Source organism: Ciconia boyciana, chromosome 2 (genome assembly GCF_034638445.1).
Source record: "Ciconia boyciana chromosome 2, ASM3463844v1, whole genome shotgun sequence".
Classification (NCBI taxonomy): Eukaryota; Metazoa; Chordata; class Aves; order Ciconiiformes; family Ciconiidae; genus Ciconia; species Ciconia boyciana.
In genome coordinates, this window is record NC_132935.1 from 22,477,558 (window position 1) to 22,504,971 (window position 27,414).

Consider the following 27,414-nt stretch of genomic DNA (forward strand, 5'->3'; position numbering starts at 1 on the left):
AATAACAGTTTACCTTTGTGGGGGAGGGACACTGGGAGACCACGATCTAGTCCGTCCTATACTATCTCCACGGTGAGGGGACCCTGATCGAGAGCAATGATTAGATGACATAACTTGTTCTGGCACTGATAGCGTTGAACTTTGAAGATCTCTCCCATTATGTCGATAATCTAAAAAGAAATGCAAATATTCAATGAATCTGAAATTGCACTTTTTAATTTCCTACCATATCTGTAGTAGTTAGAAGCATGATAAAAGATGAAATTTGATCAAGAATGTTATCATGTCTTCTTCTTGTTTTTTGTAATAAAAAACACATATGTAAAGTTGATTCCTGTTGTTATGCTTAATTTAAGTACAGCTATAATTCCTATAGTTATACTTTAAAAGTATAGAAATAAATTGCCGTGCACCAAACTGGGGATTTATAATAATCAAAATATCCAAATTTACCATTTATTTGTGGTCAATATGATGCATTAATAATAAAACTAATAAAACTGACTTTTTTCCTTAGAATAACATACAAAATTTATTATTGCATTTTTAATTAAAATTGTACTGTAACGATTGTGTATAATATACTTCAAACAGAAATGTCTACAATTAAAAACTAATCCAAAGTTCAGTTTAAAAATTTGGGATGGGAAACTACTATAGGAAACTACTTAAATACAGAGTTTGGGTTCAAGAAGATTTGTATTTCAGAAACAATTACAGTAACAATGACTCAATAACATCAGATTTCACTCATGGCTCTGAACTTAAACAACGTGATTCCTTCACAAATATATGAGCTAAGGCCACGCGGACACCTGCTTACATCCTGGACCTAATCTTGAATTAAGATAATAGAAGGCATAAACGGTCTAAGCAAAAGCCTTCCCAGTTACAATAGCTTAAAAGGCTACCACATGGACATTGTATGTAGGCTTTTAAGAAAAATCTTTTTTAAAAGCTGGATGCATTAAAGTGACTGTCTGCATCTAATTGAAAAAGTTGAATTCACTGTACAGTACTCTCTGTGAAAAAAAGATGCCAGATATACAGCAATTTCAAAGAAGCTTCCACAAATTTTGTGAGGATCAAATTAATATATGATGACAAGAAATGGAAGAATTGGAAATCTTAATCTGATGATAATGTTTTGCAGAAATAGGTCTTCAGACAGCTCCTGGTGGCTATATGACAACTGATATAACTGACTTTTTGTTCTGAAGACAGTAACCAAGTAAAGAATATTTAGAGATATCCACCTGGCACTGGAAAAATTCTGGCTCATAAAACTGTAATTCTTTTCCCATGAGAATCTTCTGAGAGTCCAAGAGTATTTGGTCTTCTACTCCACATTGTTCATAGTTTTTTTCCTGGAAAATGGTCAGTAAGCACCTAAGCAAAACCTCATTAATTGAGTCCGTTTTATGTTTCCAAGAATGTTCGATACTTCCAACTGAGTATTCATATTCATTGTAAGGCCTCAGGACCAAGGATATATGAACCACTCTAATTCATAAATAAGTTCTTCCTCCTATGTTTACGTGTAAGCTGCTTTGTGTGTGTGTGTGTGTATGTTTGTACATAAAGGGGAAAAATAGCACATCACCATTACATTTCATTAATATAACAGTGCTGAGGGTCAGATACTCTCTCCTCCCTTCAAAGCAATCACATCATGTTACACGTAGTCTCAGCTGAGAGTCAGTAATGAACTACAGACTTTTATCCCGTGTATGAAGTACACTTATTAGCATACACACTGATAAAGCATGTAAGGACCAGTGCAACACAGTTCTGAGTGAAATCACCAAAGGAGAGACAGGGGGAATTTTATCTGTGTTTCAAACAGGGTGTTGTTCACTAACCAGTGAAGTATAAAAGATGTCTGAATAAAGTTTTTGCAAATCAGAAAATAGACTCTGCAATTCTGCAATTCTTTAACCAAAAGAGAAAGAGCTAAAGTAGCAGCTGAAAGCTCAATAATGTTAAAATAAAAAATGTAACAAAGCAATAACAAATTTCTTAATTAAGCAAATCCATGAGATATTTTCCAGTTTTATACACTAAATGAATATAGTCCTCAATACAAAAATAATGTACAGAGAACTACTTATTGATAAAACCAGCACTTCTAGAGAAGGCAGGGAAAGGACATATGAGAGATTTATTTTAATTTGCCCAGAAGCTGGAAGAACATGAAAGGCACTGCAGAGCACAGAGGATCATACACAGGAAAATAAGAGGATCATTTTGCAGGTTCTTTGAAGAATCTGGTCAAGATGTCATCAAAAGAAAAATTCTACAGGTAAGAATCAGGCAACCAAGGGAATACAAGAGACCTGTGAGGAGCTTTGTAGGCCACTATCTGCTACCCCAGAGAGCAAAAGAGGTATAAGCAATTCTGAGAGTTAAGACCCCAAGTGAGAGATCTGCAGACTGTTTTTGGATAGACCAGAAGTTATTTTCTCTATTCTCAAGTGTTATTTTTTATATTTTACTGATTTTAATTTATGGCATATATCACTAAGACAACAAGCTATCTGTTCACTGAACTGATCAAAAGGCATTGCGTACACAGTAAGAAATGTACTGAAACAACCAGCAGTTATTATACTATGATATCATACCATATACTGAAATAAAACAATACTCCAGATCCATATTTTCTGCAGAGAAGCCCAAATGAAATTGGGATAATTTAGAAAGACTTGGGTTTTTACTATTATAATACATGACTAATTGCAAACAGCATCCTTACAATGCAAACCACATCTTTTCTAATTTCACAGTGAACAACTTATTCCTACAATGTTTAATATTTTCCTTAAAAAAACGAAAAATATGGAAAATGGCTTATCAGTTATTTTTGCTGATTATACTAATTGAAAAGTATTGTAAATAGCAACAAGAAATAAACACATTTCTAAAGATAGTCTTAAAGTGGCAGAAAGGTTTTACTCTTTAAAAGACAAGTTGATACATTTGGGGAAAATAGAAAGTCATCTCCAGGAAGGCATAGTCTGAAAACACATTGTATTGGGTTTGTGTGGCAAGGTTTTGGTAGAGCAGGGGGCTACAAGGGTGGTTTCTGTGAGAAGCTGCTAGATGCTTCCCCTATGTCCAATAGAGCCAATGCCAGCCGGCTCCAAGACAGACCCACCGCTGGCCAAGGCCGAGCCCATCAGCGACGGTGGTAGCGCCTACCGCGGTAGTGGTAGTGCTTTAAAACATATTTAAGAAGGGGAAAAAAAACTGTGCAACTGCAGCCGGAGAGAGGAGTGAGAATATGTGAGAGAAACAGCCCTGCAGACACCCAGGTCAGTGAAGAAGGAGGGGGAGGAGGTGCTCCAGGCGCTGGAGCAGAGATTCCCCTGCAGCCCCTGGTGCAGACCATGGTGAGTCAGGCTGTCTCCTGCAGCCCATGGAGGTTAATGGTGGAGCAGATATCCACCTGCAGCCCGTGGAGGACCCCACGCCAGAGCACGTGGGTGCCCAAAAGAGGCTGTGACCCCAGGGGAAGCCCACGCTGGAGCAGGCTCCTGGCAGGACCTGTGGACCCATGGAGAGAGGAGCCCACGCTGGAGCAGGTTTGCTGGCAACCTGTGGCCCCGTGGGGGACCCACGCTGGAGCAGTCTGTTCCTGAAGGACTGCAGCCCATGGAAAGGTTCCACGCTGGAGCAGTTCATGAAGAACTGTCCCCTGTGGGAGGGACCCCATGCTGGAGCAGGGGAAGAGTGTGAGGAGTCCTCCCCATGAGGAGGAAGGAGCGGCAGAGACAACGTGTGATGAACTGACCGCAACCCCCATTCCCCATCCCCCTGCACCGCTGAGGGGGAGGAAGTGGAGAAATCGGGAGTGAAGTTGAGCCTGGGAGGAAGATTTGGTTTTATTTCTCATTACCTTACTCTGATTTGATTGGTAATAAATTAAACTAATTTCCCCAGGTTGAGTCTGTTTTGCCCATTACGGTAATTGGTGAATGATCTCTCCCTGTCCTTGTCTCGACCCGCGAGCCTTTCGATATATTTTCTCTCCCCTGTCCAGCTGAGGGGAGTGATAGAGCAGCTTTGGTGGGCACCTGGCGTCCAGCCAGGGTCAACCCACCACACACATAAGTGAATAGCAAGTTATTATGAACTTATATATAATGAAATTAAAAACATGATTTACTGTACAAGTACACATGACAGAATGTTGTCTATTATTATCCAAATAATCCATATCTATAGATATAAAAAACGTAGAGATGGTTCTTATTATTCTGCATACACAGGGAGCATTTGCAGCATTTGGAGATGAAAAACATAATGAAGAGCAGTAATATGAAGAAATGGGAAAATCCTTAAAAAAAAAAAATCTGACCTTTAAATCAGCAGTTTTATACAATATTTGGTATGTACAGACACCAAAGTACAAGGGGAATGAGCTATAGCATAAGGTATTCTACCTGAATGAGCATAGTGAAGGGCAAGGAATTCAATTAGCAAAACACAAACAAAAACCTACTCTGTCTAAAAATTTCCTAGAAGTGAGAACTAGTAAATCAAAAGAATTAAATTTATTAAATCTGTATACATAAACCAATTAATTACTTTGAAACAAAAAGCTTCCTCCAGCTCTAACTTGTTATTGTAGTTGACCACTTGCACATTATTTTTGCAATAAATCAAAATATATGACTATCTAATTAAATTGTCAAGTATAATCCTGATTAAAAAAATGTTTTACATTAAATTGGAAGCAGACATGCAATGCTTTCTGGTAACTAACACTGGTAGTGCTTCCTTATAACAATTTCAAAAGGCAGAAACTATCAGCACTCCTAATAATTTTGCATCAACAAAACTAGACATGTTAAGCTCCATTCAAAGAAACAGATTAATATTCTCTATGCTTTGTTGCCAGAAAATAAACTTTGAAATTTATAATTAATTAACTCAAAACCTACTATATTTATAAACTTCTCTTTTGCCAACAGGTCACACATTGAAAAGTAGCAGTTTCAGTAGGGCAACCCACTAACATGAGTTAATTCCAAAGTCATCCTTCAGTTTTGTAGAATTAATGTAGCTCTCTGCCTTATTTCACACTATGTATTTTCACTAGCTAGGAGTCAAAGCAACATAGAATGCTATCTCATACTGAAAATAACCATAACCATACCAGATTTTCACAGAACACAACTTTCTGTGAACATCTGTAGAATTTAATACTTTTATTCAATAAAAATGTCCATTCTATAAAGTTGAAATACCAGAAAATATTAACATGTGTTTAATGTGGAAAGGAGTTCAGGGATAGATCCAGTAAGGTTCTCAGGTTTCTTGAGTACAGTTATTACCATTCCAACACTTTACAGCCAGAACAAAATCTAAGCTGTAAAGGAAAATATTTAAACTGTATGAATGCATGAGGAAAATCGGGTATTTCAGAAAAATGATCTAAAAACCTACATGTTATTAACACAGCCATGCAGATACAGCTCACAGAAGATGCCATGTTTTGAACTTAGTTCCGAAAATCAAGGATGCAGGGAGGATGCTTCCATCCACTCAGGATCCAAAGCCCTGCATTTTCTCCTGACATAATGTACCTTAGAGTATTTTTAAAATAATTTAATAGGGGTAAGGTGAAAACTCTTTTTTCATTTCCTGGGAATCTAAGAAAACTGCTAGGCTTATGTAGGAGCTAGCTGACTAGTCACTCAGACCATGCCAGTTCTGAGAAGTACATTCAGAGGAAAAAGTATAATCATGTACAAAATTTTCAGATCCAAAAGGTAAGAGCTTGGCAAGTTTCTTGATGAGTTTTGGACTTAACCAAGTCTGCCTAATGCCAGCTTTGGCAGATCAAATAGTTCAGAGTTACAGTATCTGTCTTGAAGGCACTTGGTCCCAGTATATCACAGTTTAAAGATTCATTGGTCTTCGAGTCTTTATTTAAAAACAAGCTTTCCTTATTTATAATAGTGGAGAATTTTTTTTAAGTATTAGTTTTTTATTAAAAATGTCATTGGTTTATTGTTTTATTTACTGTTTTATTTTTACATTAAATGCAGATTTCCAAGCTTCAGGGCCAGTGTAATATTTATTTTACTTTCTGAACATCAAGATCAGAATAGTATAGTTAAAAGGAAAGTATAGTTAATTATATCTTTTCCCTTTTAGCATGACCACTGCTGTTCCAGAATGAAACAGTTGCCTGTGCTTGAATCACAGAGACAGCACATGTGTGCCCAGCCAGTGGGATCCACCATGTCTTTATGCCACCTATGCAGTGATTTTTTTTCTCCATCTGAAACCAGATGAAAAAGACGGCACATACTAGACTCTGCCTTGAGACTTCAACTGGTATGGGATTTCAACCCAAAATTTAGAAAGTATAAGAAACCACCTTGGATACAGTGGGATACGGCAGGAATATAAAAAGTACCTAAGAAATTGTTTAAGAATGAACTTCATAAAATGAAGTATACTGAGACTCTGCCGATACCAAAACAGTAGATTCAATCATCTTTTACTTGTTTATTCTTTCATCGAATTTCAATGGCTTTTGTTGCAATTACTATTCATCAAATACAATACTTCTGTACATGGGAAATTTGTGCCTTTCATTGACACATGAGTTTCAGAGGAAAGACAAGCAATCTATGATTACCCTGCAGCCACAAGAGATGCAGAAAGAGCAACGGGCCAGCTTCTCAGTTACAAAGCTTCAGGAAGATGACAGTTACGCAAAGCTTACATGGGAGGCTTAACATGCCTAGCACCAATCCGTACACCCCAGAAGTAGCCAACACTGTAATAAATATGTTTAGCAATCAACGCTGGAGTTCTTCTAAACCCCAAACAGACTTTAAAGCTGCTAGTGATGATTCATTGACCATGGGCTATGAAGTGGTAACTTTGGTACTCCTAACTTGAGAACTTAATTCTCTCTGGAACATGACTGGCTTTGCTTGCCCAGGAGTTGAAACATTCATGTCTCTCTCAAGACAGGTGACATTCCAAAAATTATGGTGACATTCTGGATTGAAAAAGGTATGAATTAACTTCCAATTTCAAAAATATTCCATGTCCTGGAAATAAGGTTAGAGAAAGAAAGAAAGTAAAAATATTTCTGGCAGAAAGAAATTATAGACAGAAAAAATGGGTCATAAGTGCAACTTGACCAAGGAGCTGCTATTGAGCAAAGCAGATAGTTATTTATAGCAGTAGTAAAAATACGAAAAACATTGGAATCTGCTTGCAGCTATAAATATTAAGTCATTACCATAGAATCAAAGGCTCGATAACTATGTCAAGCCTCTTAAATCAATGTACAGAGCACACAGAACCTCATAATCAGTATAGAGATAATCAGCAATAAACAACTGTGAGGTGCAGACACTTAAAAGATGGGCACATGACAAAGATATCTGCAACACCACCACCTTCTTTTCATGGGAGGGTTTCATTAAAAACAATGATACACGTCAAATGAGGGATTTTACAAGGCACAATAAATATAGGTTCCTCTGAGCTGAAGTTTTCATTTTATCTGTTTTAAGAGAGAATATTAATACATTTGACTTAAAGTATTCATCCACGCAGTATGGCTGTACTGTGCTAATATTATGTTATGCAGGGCACATGTTCAGTAAATACTAATATTAATGAATTGTTATCAAATTCTTCAGCTTTCAGGCATAAAATTACAGAAAATCACAAACCTCCAAATATGAGGTTCACATCAACAGCACTAAAATAACCCTAAAAAAAACCCAACTGAAAAGTACTAATGAAGCTTTTAATTTAGATGTCTTGCTGCTTGATTGACTTGAGAGAAATTCTTTGTATGAGAATTGTTCTAGAAAAGCAATATTAGAATTGCCGTTCATCATAGGCAAAATAATTGACTTGTTTCAGACACTGATGCTAAGTGGCGTTTTCTCCACTTTAACATCTGTACTTGATTGAGGCATCAAGCTTTCTCTTTATCAGATATTTAATTTTTAACGCTCACTGTGGTTGGGCTTAGAACAGGCACTAATTAAAAACAATTATATAATCAAATTGCCAGAAATGCTTAACATACCAAGATCTCACATGGGGACTTTGGAGACAGTTCAGTTCTTTTATACAAATGTGCTCAGCTTCTATGGTGATTTGAACATCTAAATGCAGAATTTGGATGTCCTCTGAAAAAGTGCTGACAGTAACCGATCAAATAAATGTAATTATTAATATCTGAATATTTTATAAATTGAAGATACATTATGCATGGGTTTGGGGGTTTTTTTTGCATCAAAATATTATTCTACAAATATTGGAAGCATTAATATATAGTGAAAGGAACCAGAAAACATTACAGTAGGAACAACTGGTTACTTGCTGCATAGTAACTCAGTTCCTCAATAGGTGTTTTTAGCTCTACTGCACTAATGGTATGTATGGGCCCATTACACTTGAGACAATTCTTTTTATCACTAATGTGTATGAAGGGCATTCCCACACAGTAATAAACCAGAGCTTGCTGAGTTTTCAGTGCTGTCCCTCCACCCAGTATGACATACAAAGCTTGGAAAAAACACAGTTGCTGTACAGATAATGTTTCTTCTTATTTAAGTACTCATCCATGTATATTTGGATGTTTGAAAAGAAAGATATTTTGTCAGCTGAGGAAATGATGCTAAAGACATTTTTTTGAAAATAGTAAAAGTATTACTAAACTTTGCCTTTGATACATTAAAAATGAAACTAAAAATACAAGGAAAAGCTTAAAGAATTATAATAAAAATTCCTGTGTTAAGAACTGTAGGCATAAAGTTGTAAATAATATACACCTAATTTGTTTAAAAGCAAGGAAAATAGTTAAAGATCCCTTTGACCTAAGGGGTCAGCATAAGGTCTATTTTAACATTGCTTGAATTTCACTTCCAATTTTGGGGGGAATTTTCAAGACACAAAGACACTAAGCTATTTTTTACTCAAGGAAGAACCCACAAAGAACAGATTTTAGAGCAGGGGAATGGCTATCAACATATAATAAAAAAGGTTGTCAATATTTATGTCTGTAGTTACTGGTCTTTTGGGGCACTACAGACTCCCATTTAGGGCTAGCTGGAGAACTACAATGAAATCCTTTATTTTAGTAGGGGTAGAAGTCATCCACTCTATGTACTAATGCTGTAAGATGTCTTTCAATAGGCAGTTGATTTCAAGCTGTAGCCAAAGTATTTGTGTGTTCTGTATCTGCTTTGAGCAGCAATCATCAACAGGATCCAGGTATAAAAATTCAGTTCACATTATCAGCAAGTAGAGAGAAAGACTTTTGTTTCCTCTGCAGGGAAGGCTGCAACATAACAGTGAGAGAATTATTTTGAACAAAGTACTCCTTAGGTGTTTTGAGAAGTGAAGCAAAAATGAATAATTACTTTTCATTCTCCTTCAAAAACAGAATCATTTTTGTAAATTCAATAAAAATTTCTTTACTGGTTGTTACTGTTTTTTCTAATCTACTTGGCTCTAACTATCCTCTGAATAAATATCTTATTTGTATTCTTATTTGCTTCTGAAACATCTTGCTATCTTTTGCATAATGAGAAAAACTTATCACTATAAATGTTTTTCTTCTCAAGGCTGGAGACTGCACTCTTTTACTTGGAAAAACTCTTCTCTACAGAGACTTGCAATGCAGCTTATGCAGAATTCACTGCCTTACATCCTTCCAAGATTCATCTATTGAAACATATCTCAGATTACAAGTGTTTCATAAAATGATGTAGTGCATATGAGACATTGGTGTAGAACTGAATTTTAAACATTAATATCTCACTTAATATTTAAGTCTTACAACAGTGATAGGTGAGACTTTTTATGATTAAACAGTCTTGGAAATACATGTCTCTCTGTGCCTAAAGTTGTACTCAGTAGGTAACAGCAGGTTCAACATACACTATTAGGAAGTACCCGGGAAGAAAACTATTTAGAAATTGTAGTCGGTATTCATTAAACTTTCTTAACTGTAATGCCCATTCAACTTCGGTCAATAGAAAGAAACAAAAAACACCCTGCTTTTCATTGAATTGTATTTAGTATTATCATAATTTAAACGGTGCTTTGTAAAGTGCTCTGGAATTTTTCTAAAATTAATATAAAAATACTGTATTGCTTTTATCAAGCAGCACGTAAAAGCATTCTAAGGGACACGTGAAGATGCTGATGTGCTCCCACACAGAATTGCTGATGACAGACAACTTTATGAGGGCCAAAGCTTCTTGTTCAGGACAGCAAAATGAATGCTCTAAATGTTTTGAAGGCTATGTACAAGCAATCTAATCTAAAAGACAAAAACAGAACTGCTAGTGCCTCTCCTGCTATCTGTGCCAAGATTAAATGCAGCAGACATGAGATATAATAGAGATTCTGTTCTAGTGTTTTTGATCCCAAGATGAAATCAATGTATATTGTACATGAAGAGAACTATTTTAAAATCTTGTCAAAAATCACTTTTGCATACTTGTTTAAATACATAATATGTTATAGCCCTTTCTGACAGTAGCTGGCATAGAATACACATATAGCCAGAAAAAAAGACATTGAAGTTTTTCAATTGGTTTATGATTATTTTCTTAAAACCCTTTCCTGTTGACAGAAACAACACTATCTTTTATAAGACTGAAGGTTATTAAGTTTGTCTAAGCAGGATAAGATCCAAGCCACCAGAAGTGATAGCTTTTATGAATAAATTTTCCAAGAGAAGTTTGAACTTCTTGTAAAAATTGAAGAAAAGAATAGTATGGGAAATAGACATAATTTAAGCATTTTATCATCAGGAAATTAAATTAGTGGATCAAAAGTACCACGGCAATGACAAAGAACAACTGCAGATATATTAAAAACAGATGATGATGCAAGGAACTGTAGCTTATAAAGTTCCCTCTGATTCAGCAAATATGGTCTAACACAACCTTGCTTACAGATGTACATTAAGAAAGATCTTCCATTATTGGATTTCTACCTATCACCAGCTTATCCAAAGATGAAGTCAACTGACCTTATGGGACCAATACCAGAGAAGCTATATGAAAGGTGTTGTGGAGAAAGAGAAAATCTCAGCTTCGATCAGGAACGTAGTGAAGCCAGACAGCATATATCTTTCAATGAACTATAGATAAATACATAATGAGATCAAGGAAGGTCCATGGATTTCATAGAATCACAGAATCATAGAATCATAGAACCACAGAATTGTTTGAGTTCGAAGGGACCTTTAAAGGTCATCTAGTCCACTGTTTTGAATAAAAGTAAATTAAAAAGGAACCAAATGAGAATTCTTGCTCTTCTTAAAGGTTTCTGGAGTTTAGTTCGGAGGTCCAATACTTTGAATAAGCATTAATTTTATGGAAAGGATCACTGAGAGTACCCGACAGATGTTAGCAAACATACTTGATGTGATACAGTATTTATATGGCAGAAGGAAAAAAAGCAAAGTGAAGTGTCATGTTAAATAAAACCTGAAAATACAAAATGAAAGAACTGGGGTAAGTAAGAAAGAAAGAAAACAAAGAGAGACAAATGGCTTCATGCAAAGAAGGCATATATTTAAACCAAGATTGTGATGAGTCTGCAAATGAATAGAAGAACCTTAAACGAGAAAAGGACGTGGATGATAAAACAAGACAAGGATAAATCAAAAGACTTGCAAACATAGTGACAGCAGCACAAAAAAGAAAGGCAATAAATAAATATTTCAAAACCAAAAGAATATCAAACTTTCCCACCCACACAGCCAGTCTGAATTAAAATGCAACTAAGGTGTAGAATTGTCAGCAGAAATCCAAAAGCTAAAAGATCCTAAAGGAACTAAACGTACATCAAAAACTCAAGTAAGGGAAGTAGACTCATTCACTGAACTGTAAAGACCATAATTTTACAAGTTGTCAAAAGAGGAGTTTATGAAATCATAAAATTGTAAATCCAGGTGTTTCACAAGAATCCCGCTGATGATCAAGCACCTGGTAAAACTTCTGCAAAACCCGGTACCTTCTTCCAGGACAATACAAAGATTTGAGTTTCAAAATGGCACCATACTGGGCACTCTAGACATATATCCATCAAACCCCCTTTTTCCCTCCCTTTGTTATTAAATTCCAAAGTTAGGTTGATACATTTCTAATTTAACTGACCAACAGAAAGTCCTTCCCTTTGGGAGGACAGGCAATCTGAAAGCCTTAGTGACTACTAAGCACGTACAGAAAGCTAACCAACCTAAGACTGAAAGTACAGTAAGTAGGAACAAGGGACTTCTGAGGATCACTGCCTCTCTGGGCCAATACTTCACACCAGTCTGGCTACATATCCTTCATGTCTTCTGACTGTAGTAAAGCAAACAGGGGAGCAGGAATATAAAAATGCCGTAAGTTTTCCTAAATATCTTTCTAATTAAGGTAATAATCTGAAAACTGAGCCTATTACTGTCTGAAGATAAATGATTTAAGGAAGATAGAAAATTTAGTGGTCTTATGTCCATAGTGTTCATTCAGTCTCTGGTAAAACTGCTGGAACCTAAGAGTAGAGCAAAACCTCTGAGCAGAGGTTAACAAAAATCTGAATGTTTATGCATGTTTATCAATATTTGGCTGCACCCCATCTTGCAATATCCAGGATTGCCTATTTTACCTCCTTTTTTTCCCTCTATCCCCAGGCCCAGGTGTATTCCTCTGACTCCTGTTTCCTATATACTCTTCCTTAGCCTGCCAGCAGCATGTACTATACCCAGTGTAAAAGCTGCACATATGCTGACAGGTGGCTGTGTGGCAGGAACATGTTTTGACCAACCAGCTGATCACTGTCTTACAGTTGCTGCATAGACCAGGCAGCATATACTGCTCCACCTTTGCTGAGTAAGGTACACAAATCACTGTATATGTACACTTCAGCTAGACCTGACCCAAGGGAACCAGAAACTGTCTAACACAGACTACTCTGAGTGGGTTAAAAATATCAGTAGAGCAGTAGCGTAACGGAGTACACACTGAGCTGTGCAGCCTACTCTGTGCTGGTACCAGTAGCCATCAGTACAGGTTTAAAGGTGGCATGACTGCATCCTAAATGTATTCTCTGTTGTAGTCAGCAAAAGCATATGATTCTCTAATTTTATTATTGTTTTTGGCTATGATTACAGTATTATCTTTTCTCTTAGAGGAGGAGGAGAAATACTCTTTCACATGACAACTTTTATCTCAAATACTCATTAAACTCCCAATTCCAATACTTCTTAGTAAAACAGATTATCTGTTAAGATATCTCCCATCCTGCCTTAAATGTTCAGGTTTCAGACCTTTGGCAGTGTTACTATTCCACCATGAAGTTTTAAAGAGTATGTCAAACCCAAATGTCTGTCAAAAAAAATCAAATATACACTTCTTCAAATTTAATAAAAAACCACTTTTTTGCTATTTTTATCATTTTATAAAAGCAACAAGAAAATTCGAACATTGATTTTTTCTCTCTGTTGGTATTTTTTGTGGTTAAATATGCATTACCCATAATACTTACTTTGTGTCTGTTGGAACAAATACATACTAGGTTCCACTTATTTTTCACCAGAAAAACATTATAAAATTCATAATAATAAATTATAAATAAGAAAGATTTCTACTGAACATAGAAGAGTAAATTTAGACAGTAATACCTGAAACAACACCAATTCCATCATCACAGTCATAATCAGAGACTTCACTGTCACTGATTCTTTTGGACCCTGCCAAAAAAAAAAAAAAAAAATCAGAAATGTATCATTTATCTTCCTCTAAGTTAAAACTATCCTCAGCCAATAATACATAAATAAATGTAAGGATTTCATACTAGACAATGAAGCATTTATATAAGCATATAAGGGAAATTATTAATGTTATATTATTGCAAATGTATTAGTGTACCAACTATTTTCAGCTAAATGTTTAATGTAATATACAATGAAATGCTGAAACACAGCTCCACAACATTGCTTTTATGAAATATTTTCATATACTTCATATCTATATGTATTCATTCCATATAGAAACTAGCATCACATTGTTCATCTTCCAAGTTTTCCTATACAAGGCACCAGCCCTCCCCAAAGTCTTTGAATTCCAGAAAAATTAATAATAGCAATAATATTAAATGGATGTAATATTTTCTTTGGGGTATTAGGAAGCATTATCAGGAGAACAGGCAGCTTCACACATATAGTGTGTCCTGAAAAACAAAATCTCGCTGTGATACTTTAGAGGAAGCAAACTATTAAATGCTCTATAAAAGTACACCTGTCAAACTAGCTAGAGCTTAGTTGGCAAAAGCAGATTCCACATCCACAATTAGAGCCAAAATGTAGGTCACGTAGGACAAATATACATGTCAGTTTGTGTTTAGCTTAATTTTACTTCTGTCTTCTGTGGCATCTTTTAAACAGCATTTGATTGCTGACATCGGGATTAAGCACTGGCATGTGAATTATAATTATTCATTTACTTGTTTTAAATGTGCAAATCCCTGTTCTTCAGCAAGATGGTGTGTCTGTTCTAATTCTCTGACCATCTCAAAATAGGTAACTAGAAGGTAGAAGCTTTAATCTAATTGTCACCAAACCTTCAATCATGTGCAAAATTTTTTTATTCCTACCACAGGATGATTTATTCTGAAAAACACACACACAAAAATACCAGTAAAAACTGAGAGTAAACCCAAAGAAGCCCAGGACAAAGCAGGATTGATGTTCTATCTGGGTGACTGGCACAGAAGGATCCCTACCCTCCTTTCCCAACAGAAAACTGGGAGAACAAGTGCTAAGAGGATTTTTGACAAAAATAAAAAGTTTTCAATTTAAAGAAATTTTAGAAATTATTTGAATCATAAGAACTGCTGCCGTTTGTCAGGCTGTCTAACATCTGTCTGCCCACCAGGGGATAGTGGAAGGCCCTTCTTTAGTGGAAAGAGTGTGCTTACAAGATCTGTATGGAAAAAATTTTCTGTGTTGCACACTTCTAGCTTTCAGCAGGCAGGGGTCCTGGCAACCAAGACTTCTCCTAAGCCATCCTGTTTACCATAAGTCATTAATCAATCCATTCTCCACAAATTCATATAATTTCTTTTTGAGTCACAGTATTCTCTTGGCCTCTATAATATGCTATGTCAGTAAGTTCTGCAGTTTAATTTTGCATTGTGTGAAATAGACTTCCCTCTGCTTTATTTCTATTACATTATTTCAGACAATGCCCTCCAAGCTTTTGTATTCTGAGAAACATGAATCAGCATTCTGTATTGTTCCACAGTCACCTCTTTTTTTGAGCTGAAATATTATTGTTTAGTTCCTTTGCATATGCAAACCATTCCATATTTCTGATTGTTCCTGCTGTATTTGTTTGTATGTTTTCTAGTTCTTCTGTGCCTTTTATGAGAAGTCAGAAGTGAAAGCAGCAATCAAGATGTGGGTGTATGAATTTATAAACTAGACTGCAGACTATTTCTTTTGGGATAAAAATTGCTCTGTTAAAAATTATTCAACTAGAAAATGGTATAAGTGTGATATGTGTGAATTATTAGAAAACACAATCTAGCCTGCCATTACGTTATGCAATTCCAGTAGAGCAATATTAATTATTGTTATTTAATTGCAGTAAAAGGAGTTTCCTCACAAATAGGAAATTGAAATTAGTACAAGGAAAGCCATGCTTTGGTTTCCTACACTCTGCAATTCTTACATGGTAGAAATATCAGTTCAATTCATTACAAAAGTTTAGAAATGACCATGCTACAATGGGGAGAGGGAAAAGTGTCTTTGAGTTCAAGAAAAAACAAGAAGTCAAATCTTTCCCTAAAATAAGAAATAGCAAGCAAGTGATCACAATTAGCACTCGAGAAAACCTACAAGATGAGGGCAGGAGTGAAGGAAAAGTTTTCAGCCTCCTAATGGACTTTCTGAGAACCAGGATTTCTAAAAGCAATTAAGTCTGACAAGGACAATATACAATCTGATTATCTGCTTAATTATCGTATCACAGAGGCCCAATGAAAATCTCTCTTGCTTCCCAAAGAGCATCCATTCCACCTGTGATGCTGTTCCTGCTGCCATTTTCAGCAGAGCCTTCTACTGGTGTGGCAATATACATGCCAGTGAGCAAGAAGGATTAGTCTCCATTCCCCTTAGTCACTAACTCAAAACCAGGTCATTAAATAAGAAGGTCAGTATTTTTGATGAAACTGAAACACTAAGCAAGAGAGCCCTACTAGTCCGGCTGGGATCTAAAAGGCAGAAGCCCCTAACAGGAGTGCAGAACACTGCGATTCTGGCTTCTGGTAGCCCTGGTACTGATCTGGCAGTGGGACTGTGGTGGCTGTGCAGAGATGCCAATAACAACACTCAGGCTCTACCAGAGAGGATTGTGGAATGGGAAGATGAGAGCAACTGAACAGTTTGCTGATGCTCATCACATGGATGCTTGGAAAGGTTTGTATCAGGAAAGACATAAGAGGGCTGAATCAGCTATGAAAGAATGTCATTTACTCATCATCTAATTCATCCTTATGAATGAATCTAATTAATTACAACTGAGGTTGCTTTTTATTTATGTTTATATTTACAGCTAAGTACATCTGCTTTAACATATTTTTAGAATATTATATTCTGTATTCTAGAGAAAAGATTTGCATCTTTGAGGATGAAAATAACCAGCTGTTGTCACAGTGGGCTCTAGACTTCCCAGTGCATAGCTAAAATTATATGCTGTAGTAGTCACAGGATACATCTGGCAGAAAAAAGAGACTAAGAAGATTCAATGGACCACAGGTATAAAAGACAGGAGTCTCTCTCTGTCCCCTCAACGGCATCCACCTTTTCCAGAATCTCCTAATACCTCAACTCCAAATCACCTTCCAGGATCTAAAGACCCTTTTCTCTTTCTATATACAGACCTCTGTCTTCACTCCCCACCTGGAGTACTGCATCCAGCTCTGGAGTCCTCAGCACAGGGAAGACATGGACCTGTTGGAGAGGGTCCAGAGGAGGGACACAAAAATGGTCAGAGGGCTGGAGTACCTCTCCTGTGAGGAAAGGCTGAGAGAGTTGGGGTTGTTCAGCCTGGAGAAGAGAAAGCTCCGGGGAGACCTCATTGCAGCCTTTCACTACTTAAAGGGGGCTTATCAGAAAGATGGGGACAGACTTTTTAGTAGGGCCTGTTGTGATAGGACAAGAGGAAAGGGTTTTAAGTGAAAAGGGGGTAGATTCAGACTAGATAAGAGGAAAAAATTTTTTTACAATGAGAGTAGTGAAACACTGGCACAGGTTGTCCAGAGAGGTGGCAGATGCCCCATCCCTGGAAACATTCAAGGTCAGGTTGGGCAGGGCTCTGAGCAACCTGCTCTAGTTGAAGATGCCCCTGCACATTGCAGGGGGTTTGGACTAGATGACCTTTAAAGGTCCCTTCCAACCCAAAGCATTCTATGATTCTATGATTCACTCCCATCCAAGCTGCAGAGAAGAGCCAGGGCATGGGGAAAGTGAACGGGTCAGGATTGAGACCTGCTCTAAGTATGAGAGTAGAGAAAGAGTAGTTAAGGGAAGAATAAGATTTCAAGGCTTTGTCCAATTGCCTTTGCTACTGCAAAGAGGAAAGTCTTTTGTAATAGCTGACATCTCTTAAAGATACAAAGCTCGTTCAGATCAGATCATCTATTCTATCTCGATCTCAAGCCGAGGCTACCTTAAGCCAACTCTAACTACTAACAGACTTAAACCAACTGAAAAATAATCATGTTTAAGTAATATTCATATTTACTTATAAAAGTAAATTTAAATGCTGGTTAAGAAGTCAGAAGAAATTTAAACCAGAATTAATTACTTGGTTTTATCTTTGGAAATCAATGTTTTCAGGAAGGACAGAGGAAGGAAAGCACTTCAAGTAAATACGTAATGTCAAGAAGTACTGCCTGGAATATGTAACTTCTGCAAAGGAATCAGATTATATTTATTTAAAATGTATTCCATTAACTTCAGAAATGGAACAGACCAGAAAGTGCACAGGTCAAAATCCTTTATTGAACTGAGTACTCAAAATACCAGTATAATTGCTGGCAGCTTAGTTTAATATTTTTTATAATTTTTGCAAGAGTAATTTCATCTGCTATACATTAATTTTAGATGGTAATTTTCTTTTTAACCTATTGACAATGTAAATGTGAAGATTTAGGCTTCAGTCCCACCTTAGCCACATCTTTTCAAAATACCACTTCATTACCTAAGTAATTTGAACCACTGACCATAAAATAGAGAAAGAACAATTCATACTTTATCTGGGAAATGTGACAATGAAGCCTCTCACCAATTATTCCAAAGGAATATTGCTAATGAAACTGTTATTTAGTATTTTAATGAATATCTTAAAGTGTTTGACAAATACGTTATAAAATATGGTACTTATTTCAAAAGCAAGAAGATTAAATCCATTTTAACGTAAATTCAAAATTCAGTAAAAAGTTTAAGCATGTAACACCCGGGACACCGGGTGCATCAAATAAATGCATTGGTGCCAATGGTTTGCATATTATTAACTTTTTCTTTGATGGATTTTAAACACGAGGAATGGCATTAATTCTCACTGCCATTGCACAGGAATATAGGTTATTAATGAAACATTCTTAGGGATATTATTATAATTTTGTCTTATAACTGGGTGGTAACAGATGGTAAATATTGACTTTTGAATGCCTTCCACCAGGATTAATGGTTATTACAGTTGCAGACTGAAGGCAAAATAGACCCCATGCTGTATGATTAGCTAGTGTAAGCCACATAACAAATTGAGCATAACCCCAACCCCAGTGAAATCAAAAGATATATTCTCATTCACTTTAGCAGGTTTTGGTTTAATAGCCTTAAACTATCAATAAAACTTTTTTCCAGGGACAGCTTACCTTGGGGAGAGTGGAGAACCTCCCCATCAGGACTTAATAACCATCAGCATCCTCCTTCCCTCCCACACCTACCTACTCCTTCCCTTACCTACTGCTGCACAAGCTACCATCCCACCCAGCGCGACAACTCTGCAAGAGCATGTACACACTAGAACTGGAAGTTTATGGCACTTGCACTGTAGCTTTCATTGCAGGGTTGGGGAAACACCCCACCACTTAAAAACCATTAGACCCATTATTTTCACTTTCCATTTCAAAAGTACTTTCTATTTAAATTTTTACTATTTTTTCTATTTAGATTTTTACTTTCTGTTAGGCAGAAAAATAATTTAAAATACGGGAGTTTCTTCCATTCTTAGTTTTCTTCCATTTTGCATCTTCATGGCTAGCAATAATGTGAAGAAAAAAGGGAGGTGTTTTATTCCATTTTATGAATCAAATACTTATTTTTTTGTTAACTTTTCAGGGGCTGTAGTGTTGGTGGCCATGGAAAGCTTTAAGAACTTCTGAATAAAAATAATATGGAAATCTTTGAAGAAATTTTTAGAGAATCTTCTTTGGATGTCCCATGCCTGTCAGTGTTTAAGAGGCATTTGGACAATGCACTTAATAACATGCTTTAACTTTTGGTCAGCCCTGAAGTGGTCAGGCAGTTGGACTAGATGATCGTTGTAGGTCCCTTCTAACTGAACTATTCTATTCTATTCTACTTTGACAGAATCACATTTGTCTCCATAACAACATTCTAAATAACTGGAACTCTTCCAAATGAATGAAACAATATGCAATCATAAATACTTTTTTGCAAGGCAACCTAAATCTGTGCAGAGTTCTGAAAGATCTTCTGACTTCGACATGACAACTGAAGTTGGCACAAAGCTGTGCTCCACTCTTACTAATACACAGGGGAAACAATGCAATATATAATACTTTCTGTGTTTCATATATTGCCCATTGATGTTCCTGATACCAGACCTCAAGAGAAGACCAACACATGAGGTTCAAAACTCTACTAAAGCCTATATGACCAACAATATAGTTATCGGAACTGACTAGGACAGGGGATAGAATTAGAAATAAAATTAAGGTGAGTCAGCTTAAATACAGAAGGAAGTGCCAGATTTATGGCTCAGGAATTCTCTGTTTTTCTTAGGGGAAAAAAAAAAGAAAAAGAAAGCAGACCGAGCTCCCTAGCCGGGGATCCTGCCCCTTACAATGCAAGAAGCTTTTACAAGGTTTTGTGGACTCCTTGGGGGAACAAAGGGTAGTGAAGCATGCCTATGAGCTCTTTCCCTGAAGCTCACAGAAGGCCTTCACAACTACTTAAAGTGACTTAGCATTGCCTGTAATTGTTCTGTGTTCAAAGCTGACATCAAAGCAACCCTAAAATCAGTCTCCCAACAACTGTCTTAAGAATTTGCTCTCTCGTATTCATCCAGTCTGTGCCTGAGGGTTCTTATTGTGAGCTGATTTCTCACGCAGTCCCGCTGTCTCCATGTCAAGCTGTCACTTTATCCTCCTGCACATAATAGTGTTTTTTTAAAGTTCTTGACCAATTTCATCTATATTGACAGAGGGGTATAAATACCAAATTTAATTAAGTTCCTACAGGTCTTTGAAAATAGTTGCTGGATAGAAGAGAGAGATACAAATCAGAACCCCTTAATGAAAAAGAAACATTATCAAGCTAAAATTTGTGGCTAATCCACATGTGCACAAGTCCACATCGCCACAGCAAACACAGTCTCTTCCCAGGTGAAGATATTGTAAAAAATGAGAAGAATGTGGGATTATTTCAGGAGAGAATGGAATAGAAGAAACATGGGAGACTAAAGGTAGACATAACGGAAACTGGGTTTTATTAGTACTACTCTCAATAAACATCCTGTGGGGTTTTTGTTTCTCTCCACCATGGTATTGGTTCTATTTTCCTAACAATGTGTGTTTCATTTTTTAAACGTAACTAAAAGATAATTAGATGAACCAATTCTCAAAGAGATTCCCATAATTAAAACTGCAGGAACTGCAAAAAGTCGCACATGAAATGGACTACAAAATTTAAGCTTGTAAAAACTGTACATTATGAATTTATTTATATTTAATTAAGGCAAACTTCTCAGATATAGCAAATGGATTTGTAACTGGGGATTTAAATCAATATGAAACTGTAAAAATATGTACCAGTATAAATACTGATTTTGCCAGTACTTCACTTACCCCATGTCTGTATTCTAAAAATACTTACACTAGTTCTCAAACAGCTGCAATACACCAGTGCTCCTTTTAATATAGCTTAAGCAAAACAGCATTTTCCTAGTATAGTTAATAAAGCTCACTACAGTTTACCTACCAAAGCTCTACCTAAAATAAAGGCAGGCAAAGCAAGTATAGTGTTAGAATACTGCTCCAATATCAATACTGAGATGTTAAGAATAGAGAAAGAAAGCCAACAAAAGACCTATGACTGAAAAGCAGACAAGAAAAGCCAAGGAACATTTAAGCAATTTAGCATCTGCACAATAGTAGCAAAAGCACACCAAGAAAATATCAAATTAAATTTTGCATGTATATGGAAGCAATAAGCATTTCTGGCATGCTGAAAATTTACCTGAATTATATGAATATAAGCCTTTATCTGGAAAACAAATATTGAAATGAAGTAGTGTCAGGGAAAATACATGAATCAATACATGTAACAGGGATGGTTAGAACCTTAAACTTCATTATAATTGCTTCTGGAGACTGAAGAATTTGATATTGTAGGCCACATTCATTCAAAACAATAAAACTCAATCAGCTAGCAGAAATTAAACCACAAAAATGCCAATCACTTCTGGGTCAACATTTGTATTCAGTAGACACAGACGACTAGTAGAGCTATTACAGTCATTTCTGATTCTGAAATGCAACTGCACATTTACTATAAGCAAGTGTTTAAATTTTAAGGGCGAAATGTATATTCAACTAGGCATACAATATGAGCTGCTATCTTTAAAGTTGCTGCACACTGCTGTTGGCACCTCAGCAGGAAGTTATTAGCAGAACTTTCCTGAGATGTAGCTACAAATCCTACTTTAAATTTAACAGACTTAGAAGTGATGTTCCAGTCAATCCTCTGTCTCCAGCTAGGTCTTGATTCGGTAAATATGCACATACACGAATACCTTATCCTATATATCATTGTTACCAGTGAATTTAAGAGTCCTGATGTGAGCACAATGATTAAATACTTGCAATATCTGATTTATTGTTTGCATTCCTTAAGTCTGGCTGGTTTGTGTGTTTTAGCTTTTCATACAACCGTACCAGTTTTTCTAAACTTGACAATATAATAGTATGCAAACATCTGGGCAATTATGGAAATGTGAAATGTTACTTTGCATTTGCAGATTTTGTAAATGTGACTTCCATAAGGTAATACGAAGAAGCCAGGAAGTCAGAATAACATGAATAGTATCTTGCCATTAGCAAGACATTATGAATGTTTTCATTCCTTACAGTTGAACAGCTCACAGACATCATCTTAAATATTATTAAAGAGTGACAGTCCATGGGTAAATGATGCACTTCAGATGACAAGATATGACAGTGTTAGAGGAAAAATGAAAATTTCAGTTTCTTGCCAACTAGTGCTGTTAAGAATTCACTTGATGACTAGGTCCCTTCTGGCAACTCACACTTTTTCTGACATCCAGGTACTAACTATTTTAATATGTAGATCATATCACTAAATCATCAACTACTTACAATTTCTAACTCTATATTTTCAGATTGGGTTTCTTCATAAACATAATTATTTTTTACAGCCCAGCTCCAGAATTGCATTAGGCTATATCATTTCAAAGTGACTAATAGGGGGTTTTTTCAGCATAATTTACAAACTTTTATATGTGAGCTTTAGTGCACAACTTCTGTAATATTTGTATTCCTTGGTACTAATCTCTTCCAGTTATGAATTTCATGAAAAACTGAGTCTTCTTTGCCTACAAAATTATGAAAAATGGAGTACGGGGAAGTTTTCTAGTTTACTCCAGCAACATCAGAAACTCAACAAAGGTTCAAGAGTACCATCAAAAAAAAACCCAACCAACAACAAAACCAATTAACACAGTCTAGAAATTATTTATATAAATAAAAACAATGGACTTTCCGAATTTAACTTCTGGAAAGATCTGTAAAAGGGTAGACCTTCTTGAAGAGCACAAGATTATAAAAATACTGAGATTATAATGGGAGTGAGGACTAAGGAAGTCATGTTTGTTTCTGTATGTTTACAACACAGAAAGCAAAAAGTCAGAATAGTATTAAACCCACGTGAAAACTTCATCAGAACCATCACACTTATATGATAGTTTATTATTCTTCAACAATTAAAAAAAAATAGACACTACCTTTAGCCAGAAAAGGAAGCTACTGTATGGACATATCTTTTACAATCTTTTTAAAGGTCACCTGACTTGCTATTTACCGACTGCCTAGCAAGGTTAATTTAGCCTACCCACTGAGTTACTTCAACAAAGAACATTGCTTTTCTGCCATCTTTACATGACAGAAGAGTAGTTTAATAACATGATTCTATCAAGTAACCAGAGCAACAGCATTATAAATCATCTAATTCCTTTAAACTGCTTCAAAACAGGTTTTTAAGTATTTTTGTAGTTTAATTGCAATTTAATAAAGTTTATTTTAAAATTTTCAAATAGCACAGAATTAATATCTTAAATAAGTTTCTTTTATTACAAAAAAGAAAAGTATTTTGATAGTTTAAGGCCTTTTCAGACACCCCTGTATCATGTTAAATACCTTTTCATTAAAGTATTTAATAAACCATAGATGTACAATAAATATAATAAATAAATAATATGTGTATAATAAATACAAGACTGGTATATATCTCTCTCTCTCTCCATATTCTATGAACAAAACATCAATGCATGCAAACAAAGATAACATGCCCAAGGCCTGTGCTCCATAAAAGAAAGAGAAAAACTAAGGAAGAAGCATGAAAGAGAAAAACAAGTGTTATTCTTGCTCTCTAGAGTAAAATTCTTGTAATATATTCATCATTCATAGTCTGTGCCACTGACCATAAAATGCTCCATATTATAATTTGAAAAAAAGTCACTGATGCATGTTTTCATTAAGTAAGTACAACTCACTTACCTACTAGGGAACAACATTATTATAATTCCCTCAAGTAAGATTCAGTGACATGGATTTAAAATTATTGTAGTGACTTACCATATTCACTACAAACTAAAAGGAAATTGCTGAGACAGCAAGATCCTCATTCTGCAGTAAAATGAGACTCTACAGAATTCCAAGGAAGTCAATAGCTTTCACTGGAAGACTGAGAGTTGAAATGTAGGGGCTCAGATTTCACAGGGTAAAGTTTCAGATATATTGTAATTAATTATTATTAAACATTAATGATTTTGGTACTAGAAAATGTGTCTCTTGATGTTCTACAATATAGACTTCACATTTTTAACATTTAAAGAATAGAAAAGAGGGCTTGAATTAACAGTTATAACATTCAACTCAACTTTGATTTCATGGTACAGCCACAGAACTTTCAAAAAAGCCCTCAGCACCCAGCAGTGACAAGTCCATCTAAAAATGTTTTTCAAAAATTCATAAGCAATGGGGTCCTTTATTTGTGAATTCAGTCTATCAGTTTGGTTCTTCTAGTCAGGTGTAACAAATTTTATCACGTTAAAGTCTCAGCATTGCCCCAAAAAATATAGTCTGACATGGGAAAATGTACAAAGCTGAAAAAAGATGACAAAAACAACTTTAATGTGATTCAAAACACTTTGCTTATGCATTATAGCATTTTTTATTCCCATCTGAAAGAATAAGTAAAATTCAGAAAGGAATGTTATATATAGTTTTTTGTACACTATATGCAGATACTTTTGTAGAACACAACTATACTCAATTTTTGTCCCCACAGTTTAAATACTTATTACTATAATTTCTCTCCCTCCAGATTTTTTTTATATGCCTTAAGAATCATGAAACTCAGTGAATGGAGTCATCGATGACTTTAATTCTAAAAGTAATGAAAGTCAAATTCCCTTTAAAAGAAAGCTACTTCACAGTCTATTTATTTACAATTATTTTGATCCTGACTGATTTTTCTCGTCTTTAGTTCTTGAAAAAATACAATTTGATCCACCATTTGGGACTTCTATATGTTGATTTCCAAACACTGTCATTTCGAAAATCTCTTAGACCTTGTTTTCAGCAGAGTTGATCTCACATAGATTTACTACTTTTCCCTTACTGAGGATGCTCAAAATATAAAACTTCACTTTTCTTTTTCAAACCATATTGTGTGTTCTCATGGTGATTAAAAGCTCTCCTTCCACTGCTGTATATACCTATGCTGTAACTAGAGACCTGAAAATGTCTGGTTTTACTGTTACTTTCACTTTTTTTCCCTTGTGTTGGCATTTAGCTGTTATCTACACTGTACACCCACTCTCTGTAGTCTGCAGATCAATAATTCAGACAGCTTGGTTTTAAAGCTGCAAAATCTGACTTAGAAAACTAGTGCCAGTTATATTGTAATCCTAATTGGGAAATTCTTAAAACACTTGAAGTAAAACAAAACCTGCTTCTAAAACAAATTCAGAGTCAATATAGAAGTAAAAACGATTGTTCTTCAAAATACACAATAACCCAGTATTCTTTATCAACTAAACAGTACCAGCTCACACCACACAAATGCACACATTACATGGACATAACTGTAAAAGATTAAATAAGAATGTCTCAGATCAAATTTTATGTCTGTTATGTCTGTATTCTGGGCTACATGGAGAGAGAGTAATTTTTGATTTGCAGTCCCATGGTATAAACCGTGCTTGATTTCTGTATCAGTTCTCAATGAATAGTAATACTAACAATAACTTTCATCCCATTGATCCTAACAACTATGAACACAACATTCAAACCACGTTCAATTTTCAATGTAATCTGTAGTAAGCCTCTTACCTAATGTGAGATGGAACAATAATACTGTGGCCTAACCAACAACAGAAATTCCCAAATCTTTTTTAAAATAATCTTTAATTTTCTGTTTACAATCTCTTTTCAGAGGCATTATAAAAAGAACTTCAGTTTGTCTGTAATTCTAGTTAATGCTGTCTGGAATCCTTAATGTATGGCTGATTTTATGTCAAATGTTAGTGAAAATAAAGCCATTTAAAAAATCACTTCAAAAGTTCAGCATGATAAGTAAAATAGACCTACTCATTACCTCACATTTCACATAAGAAAAGCTTAAAATACACTCATTGGATAAAAAACAGTCAGTTTATGAAAATCTGAAATATAATTAGCTGAAAGACTAAGTCATAATCCTATGTTCTATATTAGTTCCAGTTTCTAAGTAGATGTCTTTCAAAAAATACTACGGAAAAAGCATGATAATGATCCTTCATCACTAGGAAGTTGATGGATTGTATGGATCAGAAGACTGGGCAAGAGAAGGTGGACAGCTGGTTTAGAACAGTCTGTACCACAACATAATGCCCACTCAAAGATATTGAGAGATAAATATATGTAGAAACTAAGCTACTGTCTCTGAAACCTGGTTCCTAAAAAAATGGCATATGGGACTCTGTGGGAAGCTTGAACTTTGCTACTGGCTATCTGTAAATATAGGAGTTCAGTCTTCAGGGCTGACAGTCTGCTCTTCGTCAGGAACGCTACAATTCAGTGGTATTAAAAAGAGAATAGAAGTAAGTAGTAAGTGTAGGTGGTTCTTTTAAACTGCCTTTGGAGAACAGCATTTAAGTATTGTCTTCAAATATATGTATTTATAGCAACTTGGCAATCATGAAGATAAGAAAGCTTAGATGTGTAAATGTGTATTTATACAAACAACAACCAACCTTGTAATTCAAAATCTCTCTCTTGTTATTTCTCACACTAACAATTTTTGGGGGCATGCAATAAAGTATTTCATATTGTACTCACTAATTCTATACATAGAGGCATCACAGAAATGAACAAAAGGTAGGAGGACTGAACTGCTCAGGTTTTGCGGCCCCAGAAATTGAAATCAGCCTACTGTGTAACAGCACAGTAAGTGTTCTAAGATGTGCCTTGAAAAAGATAGACTAACTTGCTAGACATGCCTTGTCTTCATTCTGGAGATTTTTTCACACTGTCGTAATGTGCCACTGGATAACATCTTCTGTTTCATCATATACAAGAGTTGTTATTGAAGGATACAAAAAGAGCTTCAGACACAAGAAACTGAGATATTAAGTTTAACTTATATTCTTTTAAAACCTCCAAAAAAAGTAAAAGAACCAGACTTCTATATATTATTAATATAGTATAAATATTTTACTTAGTGAAGGCAAACAGTCATAAGATGTGCTATCTACCCTTCACCAGTCCCCTGGTGATGACCTTTAGGTTGGGAAGGGCTTTTTGTAGGTCACCTGGTGCAACACCTGTTTC

General features: G+C 35.6%; 1 protein-coding gene across 10 annotated transcripts in view; it reads right to left on the bottom strand.

Annotated features, from left to right (window-relative positions):
* RIMS2 (regulating synaptic membrane exocytosis 2) overlaps window positions 1-27,414 on the bottom strand; it is a 494,921-nt gene that overhangs the window by 171,194 nt on the left and 296,313 nt on the right. For 5 of the 10 annotated variants that reach the window (XM_072852067.1, XM_072852057.1, XM_072852056.1 and 2 more), the window contains exons 17-19: window positions 21,542-21,568; window positions 13,676-13,744; window positions 14-170 (exon numbers count right to left, since the gene is read on the bottom strand). In XM_072852067.1, coding sequence (XP_072708168.1) covers window positions 14-170; window positions 13,676-13,744; window positions 21,542-21,568 — 253 coding nt within the window. The remainder of the gene's footprint in view (window positions 1-13; window positions 171-13,675; window positions 13,745-21,541; window positions 21,569-27,414) is intronic. The other 5 variants (XM_072852060.1, XM_072852059.1, XM_072852063.1 and 2 more) reach the window with 1 other exon arrangement.